Source organism: Pteropus alecto, unplaced genomic scaffold, assembly GCF_000325575.1.
Source record: "Pteropus alecto unplaced genomic scaffold, ASM32557v1 scaffold6, whole genome shotgun sequence".
Taxonomy (NCBI): domain Eukaryota; kingdom Metazoa; phylum Chordata; class Mammalia; order Chiroptera; family Pteropodidae; genus Pteropus; species Pteropus alecto.
The window spans coordinates 909,800-920,808 of record NW_006437738.1 but is presented as its reverse complement, the minus strand read 5'-3'; the positions used below and the strand labels follow the sequence as shown (position 1 = coordinate 920,808).

Below are 11,009 nucleotides of genomic sequence, written 5' to 3'. Positions count from 1 at the left end.
GGACCTCTCTAAAACAAAAACCTTATTTTGCTACCAGCCGTGAAACTCTTTAACGACAATTCCAACATAGCGTACAGGAAAAAAGCTAAACACAGGACCTGCGTGATCTTGCCCCGTCCGACATCCTAAAGAGCCTTATTGAAATACTTTCAATTCCCTGAATTCATCATACTTTCCTCCCTCTGAGCCCTGAAACGTTTGGTTCCCTCCATCTGTAATATCTTTTCGCACCAGGTATACCTGGAGAAATCTGACTGCCTTTCAGCTAAAGATCACCTTCTCTGTGAAACCTCCCATGACAAGACTCTCCATTATCTCCAAACCCCCAGTTTGGGGTAGGGGGCCCCTCCTGTGTTGCCACTATCCCACTGGGCGTCCCGCATCACATTGTGTAATGTCTGGCCTTACTTTTCCAGGGTCTGTCAATGCGCAAATGCAGAATGCATTAAATGATTGCAGAATGAATGCAGGATAGTATTGGGTTCAGGCTCTGCCACTTGTGTGACTTCAGGTAAACTAATTATCTGGCTCATGGGTTTACTGTGAGAAATGAATGAATTCATGTGCAAAAAGTGCCTGACCGCTGTACGAAATCCACAAACTGACTCCTCGTCATTTTCAAGGTGGCAGTCGTCATTGCCTTTTTAAGGGGCCCGCCCACTTTGGCATCTAAACGGAAGTACACGAGCAGGGCAGCGGAAGTGACCTCAGAGCCCCTCAGAAACATGGCCGCGGAGCGTTCCTCAGGAAGCGGTCACAGGCGTCTCCGTGACGCAGAACGAGTGAGAGCGTCCCGTGAGGTTTCCATGGTGCCGTCCTCAGCCCCTAGTTCCTCCGCTTCCTATCCCGCCTGAGCGCCGTGAACGAGAAGGCAGGAGGCGGGTCCCGCCTGCGACGTAGACGCCGCTTGGGGGAGGGGTTGGGAGACCAGGTGACGCTCTAGTCGAGCTCGTTCGCATCTCTATGGTGCCAAGCGTTCGCGGGCGCCCCTCCCGCGCGTCGGGGTGGACGTTGCCCCTTTAATCGGCGGAGGGTGGTGCTGAGCAGGTCCCGCGAGAGCGGCGGGGAGTGGGGGGCGGTGCCGAGGCCGGGGGCCCGTGGCGGATGGAGCCCGACATGGAGCCGGAGACTCTGGAGGCGCGAATCAGTGAGTGTCCGGGAGGGGCGCGGGCCGGACCGGAACCGGAACCGGGGGCACGAGGCGGGCCCCTTCCCGGCGGGGCGGGGTACGGGGCGCCCCCTCCTCACGCCCCGCCCCCGGCCCAGAATGGGCGGTGCCCCGAGCAGGTCCCTCCGATCCTGGGGTGAAGGAAGACCCCACCAGCTGCGCTGCCCAGCCATCCGATCTCTGGGCGGCGACCCCCGTGGAGGAGGGAGCTGCGTCCGACTCTGTGCCCAGACCCTCGGGACAGAGAGATCAGTCTCCAGCCCCCTCAGGCCCAGACTTCTCGACCGAGGAGCGGACCCCCAAGTCATTTTTGGGGGCGTCGGGAGGAAGCAAGCGAGTGCATCTAGACCTGGAAGCGAGGGACCCTACTCCCCTTGGGCCCCAAATCCTCCACTCTGGCCCTGCATGTCGTGACTCCCTCCTATCCCTTGCTTAAGACTGCAACTAAAATTTGTTCGTTCTCCAGCCCAGGAAGGGAGAACCCCTTGGCCTATCTGATCTCTCAGGCTCTAGCCACACAGAAAGAAACCCCCAAACCCTACAGGCTTGGGAGGGCCCGTCTCTAACTCCAAAAGTAATTTCAAGTTCTCTATCACTACCCTCAGCCCAGCACCTCAGACTCTGCACCTCCACCCAAGACCTCATTCCCACACCTTGCTGAAGTTCTTCCAAAGGTCCCTGCACACCTTTCTCTGAATCCTCAGACACAGCTTCCTGCTTCTCAGGCCTGCCAGCCCTCACTCAACCCTAGATTGCTTACATCCTTAGGTCTTGGGACCCTGCTTCTGGACTCTGCCCCCGAAAGCTATGGCTTGCTTCTCTCTGGACTAGAATTGGGCCCATGTGTGTGCCAGGACCTCAGGGAGGCCTCCGTATCTACTTTCAGCTTAGCCGCTTGACCCCAAGCACACCAGGGAGCTACACAGGGTGATCTGGGGTCATGACCAACACCTTTTAAGCCAGTCTTGAGCAGAGTTGAACCCTAAGGTTGGCCTCAGAACCACACCATCTCCAGGGATGTTTCAGAGTCAGTCTGGTGGGAGGAGGGGGAGTAAGGGGAAAGGAGCCACTCTGTGGCCATTGAGACTGTTCCGGAACGCCACAAGTGTCCAGGTCTCAGCAGCAACTTGGGGGGATGGGCAGGGCCCCGGCCAACACATGTGACAGGATGAAGGACTTGAGCTCTGGATGATACAAAACAGAGTCCGGTTTAGCAACAATAGGGATTTTTCTGAGAGACTAAAGAGTCTGATCTGAGAAACAGAGGAATCAGAACACCTGGGTTTGGCAGGAGGCTGGACCATAATAGATTGGGATTGACATTTCTCTTTTTTTTCTCCTTTGTGCCCTAGCAAAATTGTAAGCTCTTCCCTTGAGGTGGTTATAGGAAAAGAGTAGCTTCTGCTGGGTAAATGATGACATTGTCACCACTATGGGGTGACAGGGTGGAGTCACTGTGTTGTGAAACACCTCCCACTCTCCCTCCCTGAAGGCATTCTCCCCTGCTGCCTGCCAGGGAAAGTGCTCCCCTCCAGAGGTAAGAGACCTGGGGGTTGGAGCCAGGGCCAGAGAAGTTGGTCAAATCTCCTTGAACCCAGAGGCCCTCGCTCCAAGACAGATGCAGGGAAGAAAGCTGACGTCTCATGATTCCGCAGCTTCCTCACTGGCTTCTGACTCAGGAGCTTCTCTGTCCTCACTCAGACTCACGTGTCTTTGACACTTGAAAGGACTTCTTGTTTTAGGGTCCCCTAGCCTGGTGTCATCGAATGGGTAATATCCATCTCCATTCTCTCTTTCTAACTTCATGTTGGTGTTCCCCAGCCTCTGGCCATGCTGGGGAGCTAGGAGGCAGAGTAGACAGTCACACTTATCCTGTGGAGGGGGTGTGCCTCTTCCTGGTGTTCCCTGGGTGGTCAGCAGGGCTTCGTTTCTCTGGAGGACTGGAGCGTTCTGCAGGGCTCTGGGAACATAGATTTGTACCCAGAAAGAAAATGCTTCATTCAGATCTCTACTCGGCTGTACCAGAGAGCAGCCTCCCACCCTGCCCCAGCACTTTCTATACCTTCTCTCTGCTCTGTTCTCACGGCACTTCGCAGGGGTATACAGTATTGTTTGTTTGTCTGAGTAGTCAGTGTTTCTCTTGCTGGGCTGTGAGCTCCAGGGCAGAGATTCTTTCTTGTTCACTGCCGTGGCCCCAGCACGCAGAATATTTATCAAACATATATGAATTAAATGAATGGCTGCCAGGCCCTGCGCTCCAAGGGCTCCAGGCCTCCTGCCACAGCATAGGACCTTAAGTGGGCAGCTGCCACATGCTGGGTCTCTAGCCTCCTTCTGTCAACAGATCTCTCTCTCCCCCACCTCCTGGGCTGTGTTCCTTCCACACTCACGGCTTAGTGCTCAGTCTTGGGCAGAACTAGCCGGGACAGGGTGAAGCCTGGTAGAGATCCAGCTCTGGCCGCCGCCACAGACTTACCCTGCGTCAAGTATTTCATTATCCCGAATTAGTCCATATTTTACTCCAGCTTTACAGATGGGGAAATGAAGGTTCGGTGAAGCTCTGAGATATCTTTGGTGGTGGTTTAACCAATGTTGGAGGTGACCGACTGGCCTTGCTTACTACCCCCTCCTTACCACTTCTGCCTGCCCACAACTGAGCCCTCATTCATCCATTCATTTATCAGGGGAGGCAGGCGTGTACACAAGTGGCTGAGATGCAGTGCAGAAGCAGGCTTGGGCTCATGATGAAGGTCATGTCTGAGGGACACAAGAGAGAGCTGACCCAGCAGTGCCAACTCAGGGAGGAGCAGGAGTTAGGAAAGACTTCCTGGAGGAGGTGATACCTGAGCCACACTCCTTACCAAGGCCTTTGTGCTCTGGCCTGCACTCAGTTCACATCTCCTCTCCATACAGCCCTGAGCTGTTCAAAGGCGTACGTGCCCAGCTTCGTTAACTCCTTCCAGCTCTTGCTTTCATTGCCTCTTCCAAGCAGCCTCCCCGACCCCAGGCTCAACTGAGTTCCCTCCTGCGGTTCCCGTGGCCCCTTTGCCTCCCTCTGTCTCATTGAATTGAGAACCTAGCTTCTCTTGGCCCGCTTCCCAGCCAGGCAGCCTCTTGAAGGAGGAGCTATGACTTTTTTTTCCTACCTCTGGATCTCCTCTGAGTGTAAATTCCATGAGAATTGTGGGGACAGTTTTCAAGAGCAGAATCAGGGGAAGCGTGGTCAGGCATGGCAAGCACACAGCTGTAGGGGAGTAGGGAAACGACCGCTGAGCACAGTCTCTAAAAGTGGGACCCTTCATGGAGAAACTGGGACGGGAAGCCAGTGGACAGGAGCTTATCTGTCCTTTGACTTGACTGAAACATCACCGGGTCTTGAGGCTGTCGGAACAGGAAGTCAAGGAGAGGCCTCTTCGTGTGCTCAGTCATACACCCTGCCCACTGCTGCCAGAGTAGGGAGTGGGAGAGGCAGAGAGCCCTTTGCCAGGCCACACCGGCCCTCTCTCCTCCTCCAGACAGAGCCACGAACCCCTTGAACAAGGAGCTGAACTGGGCCAGCATCAACGGCTTCTGTGAGCAGCTCAACGAGGACTTCGAGGGGTAGGTGGCCTCGCCCTCTTTTGCTCTTATTCAGCAGAATCCACTGTGCACCTGCTATGCACACTCCAGACCCTGGCCTCAGGCAGAGACGTGCATGGGTTGGGACCCAATTTCCATTCTGAATGTGCTCAAATTAATGATGGTAGTGGGCACTTTGTACTGAGTGCTGCTTGTGTGAGCCACCCTCTGAGGTGGCCCTTGCTGAACTCATTTTACAGATGAAGAAACTGAGGCTCAGGGGACTCTGCAGTTGCCCCGATGTCTCACAGAAAATGGTAGCATTGGGTTTGTCAAAATGCTCGTTCTTGGGCTGCACCCAGACTTGGACTAGACAGTCTGACGGGGCATGGGGTGGACATGTTGGCAGGCTCCCCACGTGGTGCTGAGTTTAGGGAGCACAGCTCAGTACGCTTCACCTCCACTGCCCACCCCACCCCCTGCCCCAGTGTGTCACTCTGCTCGGGGAGGCCTTGCTGACAGATGATGTGTGTGCTCTGGAGTCTGGCTGTTCGGGTGCGACTCCCATCCCCTCTGAGCTGTGTCACCTGGGGCAGGTGATTGAATGCCTCTGAACGTCCGTTCCTTTAACTGTAAAGTGGAGTGATAGTTCTGCCTGCTTTGGAGGGCTCTTACGAAGGTTAGGCATGTGAGGAAAATGCAGGTGAGGTACCTCACACATTATAAGCACTAAATACATGTTCACTGTTACCATCGCTGGGGACAGGTCTTTCATGGTCTAGTATTACCACCTCTACCATGAAGCTGCTCTGATTTCCCCCAGCAGTATGTCCTATGCCACCTTGAGTTACTAGACAGCTATGTCTGCTTATCCTGGTACTAGGTCATGTTCTGCTCCCAGACTTGAAGGATGTGGTCATCTTTCCATACTTGTCTCCACAGCAAGCCAAGGACACAACAGTCATAGCTCTCAGTAAAGCTGGCCAAGGGCCTGAGCTCACGCCTCTTGAAGGTCCTGGGCCTGTGCTCCCTGACTAGCCCTGCCCTGTCATGCCACAGTCTCCAGCCACGATCTGGAGAAGGAGCTGGGCCTTTGCATCGGCCCTGCAGAAGCCTCTGGGGGCCTGAACTCTGTGGCTATTCTGGCTCTGTTCCTCTCACTCAGGCCTCCACTTGCCACACGGCTTTTGGCCCACAAGATCCAGTCCCCGCAGGAGTGGGAGGCGATCCAGGCCCTGACGGTGAGGAGAAGGGGAAGAGGGTGCCAACGGTCCCCCAAACACGTGGATAACCAAGGGGGTCAAGACTGAGGGTTTTGGGGTCCCATCAGTCTCCGTAGAGCCCAAGGGAGTTGTGCCAAGATGACCTAGAATCGGGGTCCCGGCTAGCCCCCACAGATCTCATGGCAACCAGTGGGCTGGCTGGCCTCCCACCCCAGACCCTGTACAGGTAGGCTTCTTATGGGGAGGAAGCCCTCTCAAGCTACCTGGTTCAGGGGTTCCCTGCTCCAGTTGTGTATCAGATCTCCAGGAGGCTGGTTAAACATACTAAATCAGGGCCTCACTCCGGACCCGCTGAATCAGAGCTGCAGTACCTACACCCAGGATTGATGTTTACAAAGCTCCCACGTGCATCGTGGAGCCAGCCCAGCCCATCAGTGGCCGCCAGACACAGGGTAACACTGTCATTCCTACAGGGTGTGAGGGGTGATACCTGGGCTCAGGTCAGAGGTTTCGAAGCTATGCCAGTAACAAGAGAGTAGGAGGTGTACTGTGGCCCCTAAGCAAGGGTCACATAGCAACTACCTTTAGCAAAGATGATTTTAGGTGGTAAACAGCTTTCCTTTTGATAGTTATATATTTAACACATTAGGTTTTTGTTTTGTTATTTCTCAAATGCACTCTAGTCCTATGATTTCACAGATATATAGCTTAGGATAAGGCCAGGCCAAGATAGATAGTACTTAAGTGTTTAAAAACAAATATAGTAAGTAAATAATTTACAAGTGGTATTCAAATGCAGCCAAGCTGTGGAGGGGTTATGGCGGTGCTGCATATGGGGTGCTGCCCTGTCCTGTCCCCCAGGGCATGGTGTCTGGGGCCTCTGAACCTCAGAATCCCCTTGTCCTCATGAGATACTTTCCTCCCTTACAAACACCCATCCCTGGGCTTCTGGGCCCCGGCCGAGGTGTGGGAGGGAGGCTGTCTCCTCTGATCCTCTCTGGGGATCCCTGCACTGCACCTGTTCCCAGGTTCTGGAAACATGCATGAAGAGCTGTGGCAAGAGGTTTCACGACGAGGTGGGCAAGTTCCGCTTTCTCAACGAGCTCATCAAGGTTGTGTCTCCCAAGGTGGGTGCTTCTGTTCCGCGCTGAGGCCTGCACTGTCATCACTGGGGTTCCTGCTTCTGGTGCTGCCTCAGCCCCCGTTAGAATTCTGGCCTGATACAAACACAGACCCTTTCTCAGGGTCCCCTTCATACAGCTAAGTCTGGGAAGCTGGTTTCTAGAGGGAAGGAGTGCTTCCGCTGACCGGTGGCGGGCCAGCTCTGGAGCTGCTCAGGGAGGGATGATGTCAGGGTGCGCATGCAGCTCTCCCCCAGCGGGGGTTGCTCTGGCTCTGTCTCTCCCTGCAGACCCGGTTGCTGCACCCCACCTGGCCTCTAGGTCTCTAGTGGAGGGTCTCCCTGTTCCCACTTCAGAGGCCCTGGATGCTGAGGCCCCAAACCTAAGTGATGGAGCTTGCTGATTATAGATGGGCCACACCCCCCAGCATGGCCCCAGGAGCCCTCTCATAGAGCATGAGCACGTTTGGTGCCCCTTGGTTGAGGCCTCACCCCCTTTGCTGCTCAAAGTCACTGACCAGAACAGCCAAATGACCCAGCTGGCTCCCCATTCTCCTCCCAGGAGGTGACTGGTGTGAGAGCCAGTTCCCTCAGCCTGGCTTGCTGCTGGGAGGCTAGGTGGGGCCCGGGGCCAAGCAGTTCCACAGCTGCCCCTTCCCTGGTCAGCCTGAAGCCTGGTGGCTCCTCCTTCCTGAGGTCCCAGTTAAGCCTTATGTGAGCTGGTCCTGAGTGGACACTGACTTCTGTGCCTTAGCTGTGTCCTCACCATGGTGCCACTCTTGTCATCTCCACAACAATGGGGAAACTGAGACACAGGGCTGGCACAGCTAGCAAGTGACAGAGCTAGGAGGTGAGCTCCTTCTGTGCCAGGCCAATTGTGAGGGCCCTATAGGCCAGGTTTCCGAGGGAGTTCTGGGGAGACAGCCAAGTTGGGGCTGCAGCGAGCGGGCTGGGCAGTGTCAAAGGCTTCCCCTCCCCTCTGTCTTTGAAGTACCTGGGCTCTCGGACATCGGAGAAGGTAAAGAACAAGATCTTGGAGCTCCTCTACAGCTGGACAGTCGGCCTGCCTGAGGAAGTGAAGATCACAGAGGCCTACCAGATGCTCAAGAAACAGGGTGAGGTCCCAGTGTGCGGCGTGGCCAGCGCCTCCTCCCTGAGCTGAGCTTCAGGGGCTTCTGGCAGCAAGGTCATGTGTCTCCCTTTAAGTTCTCAAGAACATAATGGCTAGCGAAGCCTTTTTGTGGCTCTGCCTGAGGCTAGCTTGGGCGGAAAGAAGGCAGATTTGGGTCAGGCTTCCCCTCAGAGAATGACCCCCATGGAGTGGCCTCAAAATATGGGTGCTTGAACTCTCCCCCATGCAGTTTGACGTGACAGGTCAGGAGCAGGCCCTGGCTCGCCAAAGTCCAGAGCCAGTGTGCTCCATTCCGTACTTGCCTGGATGGGTCCCCATCTCACCCCCTGGCCCAGGGCCTGGGCCCTGTTGACAGCCTTCTTACTACCCATCCAGGGATTGTGAAGTCCGACCCCAAGCTTCCGGATGACGCCATCTTTTCCCTTCCTCCTCCCCGGCCCAAGAATGTGATCTTCGAAGACGAGGAAAAATCCAAGGTGAGGCTCCAAGGAGGGGCAGATGAGGGCTCCAGGACCCACTTGGGGGTCAGTGAATCCTAGCCCCTGGCTACCGTGCCCTTGGAGCAGAGGCTCACAATGAGCATGGCCACTATAGTGGGTCACAAGCACCGTTGATTGAGCACCAACTGCATGCCGAGTACCCCCCATCCAGTGCCCCTGCATTTAATAAACACAGAATGTGTCTGATGTCCCTGGGGTTGGTTTGAGAGCATTGTCTTTGACCCTTTCATCAACAACTTGATTAGCTTTTTGTTAAAAAAGCATGTGTTCAAGCAAGAAATTATACAGTACAGGAGGAGGTAAAATAAAGAAGAAAAGCTCCTCTCTGCCCAGTCCACTCCCAGAAGGCAATTGCTGTTAAAGTTTCTTGTACATCCTTCCAGAAGGGTGCTGTGATGACCATCATAGAATGTTTTGCACTATTCTGTTGAGAACTTATTTCTGCCAGGTGCCGTGGGGAGCACTTTTGTCTCAGTTGTTCTGTGGCTACTCCGTCAGGTGTCAGTAGATTCTCGCCATTTCATGGAGAGCTTCGGTAACATATTCACGTCCCGCAGCCAGGAAATGGGGAGCCAGAACATGATCCCAGGCCCAGGTCCTGCCGTCACTGTCACGCCCCTCTGTGTCCGTAGATGCTGGCCCGCCTGCTGAAGAGCTCCCACCCTGAGGACCTCCGAGCAGCCAACAAACTCATCAAGGAGATGGTGCAAGAGGTGATGGCAGAACCCAGAGTACAGGGAGAAGGCGGGATGAGGATGCCGAGCTGGGCTGCCGAGGTGGGGTTGTGTTTGTGCGTACAAGGGACCCTGCAGTGACCCAGCTAAAGGGCTGTCACAGCCACGAAAAAGCTGACTGGGCCCCAGCGGGCTGAGTCAGGACCACCGTATAGGGGGAAGAATTTCCCAGCAGCCGAGCTCACCTGCCCTGCATGGGCTTCTGTGAGGCTGACTCTCTCTTCCATGAAAGTTAGAAATGAACACACAAAGGAAGAGAAAATATTATATGTTTATAAATAATTATAGATGCTTCTTGACTTAAATGGAGTTGCATCTCAATAAACCTATCGTAAGTTGAAAATATTTTTTATCGAAAAATGTGTTTAATACATCTGAGCTACCAAACATCATAGCATAGCGTAGCCTACCTTAAACGTGCTTAGAAGACTTAAATTAGTCTGCAGTTGGGCAGAATCATCTAACACAAAGCCTGTTTTATAAAATCGTTGACTACCTCTTATAATTTATTGTGCATACCACTTTTGTACCATCAAATTCAGAAAATCCTAAGTTGAACCGTCACAAGTAGGGGACTCTCTGTATACATATGTCGTGGGTGCATGCTGAAACTTTTTTATTGACAAAGGTAAGACATCAAAAAGTTTGCAGTCTAGACACCCAGTGGGCAGTTCTGGATTGTCTCTTAAAGGCAAGCTGCATGCTCTGACAGCCAAGAGAGAGAGTCAGGGGTGGCCCCTCTCAAGGAGGGTGACGTATCAGACTACACAGCGCAAGCCCACCCTTCATTCCACAAGGGAGGAACATGCATAGAAGCCAAGTGGGCTGGGGTAGCAGGTGTACTTCTGTAGTGGCCTTTCAAGGCCGTGAGCTCCCCACATGCCAGGCACTGACAGACATTGAGAGGGGTCCCTGCACTAGTTTCTAGGTTGTGCTTGGTGACCGCTAAGGTCCCCTTTCAGAAGACAAACGAAGGCAAGGGTTGAGTAGAACCACAGGTATAGGTCAGGATCCTGGTCCTCCACAATCACCTGACGAGTGTGTTAGGAACCCTGGAGGTTCTGGCCAAGGGCCCAGGAAATTCTGTTGGGCTCCTGCAGAGGCCCGGGTCCAGGGTTCGTTGGCAGCAGGTGAGGAGGAAGTGAGTGGGGTTGGTCAAGGGCCTCTTGGACCAGAGCGCCCTATCCTGGCACTTAGCAGCCACTGACCTCATGCCCAGCCAGCAGACACTGTCCAAAGTGGTGTGGGCAGTGCCTGGCTCGGGGCTAGGCCTGACCTAGCTTCTCTGGGGGCCATTTGCCGATGCCTCTCCAGGACCAGAAGCGGATGGAGAAGATCTCGAAGCGGGTGAGTGCCATAGAGGAGGTGAACAATAATGTGAAACTGCTGACAGAGATGGTGATGAACCACAGCCAAGGTGGCGCTGCAGCCCACAGCAGTGAGGACCTGATGAAGGTGCGCCTTTCTCCGCCCTGTCCCAGTCCACTCCAGGGCCTCTGCCAGCCCTGACCCGCCCACCCTACTGCCCCCAGGAACTGTACCAGCGCTGTGAGCGGATGCGGCCCACGCTCTTC

General features: G+C 54.5%; 1 protein-coding gene across 1 annotated transcript in view; it reads left to right on the top strand.

Moving 5' to 3' along the window:
• The first annotated feature begins 706 nt into the window (after positions 1 to 706).
• The window catches only part of GGA1 (golgi associated, gamma adaptin ear containing, ARF binding protein 1), a 19,492-nt gene continuing 9,189 nt past the window's right edge, over positions 707 to 11,009 (top strand). The window contains exons 1-9 of the mRNA XM_025048851.1: positions 707 to 1,147; positions 4,684 to 4,768; positions 5,892 to 5,967; positions 6,978 to 7,076; positions 8,061 to 8,184; positions 8,577 to 8,677; positions 9,334 to 9,414; positions 10,750 to 10,890; positions 10,968 to 11,009. Of these exons, the coding sequence (XP_024904619.1) occupies positions 1,105 to 1,147; positions 4,684 to 4,768; positions 5,892 to 5,967; positions 6,978 to 7,076; positions 8,061 to 8,184; positions 8,577 to 8,677; positions 9,334 to 9,414; positions 10,750 to 10,890; positions 10,968 to 11,009 (792 nt within the window). The 5' untranslated portion in view covers positions 707 to 1,104. The remainder of the gene's footprint in view (positions 1,148 to 4,683; positions 4,769 to 5,891; positions 5,968 to 6,977; positions 7,077 to 8,060; positions 8,185 to 8,576; positions 8,678 to 9,333; positions 9,415 to 10,749; positions 10,891 to 10,967) is intronic.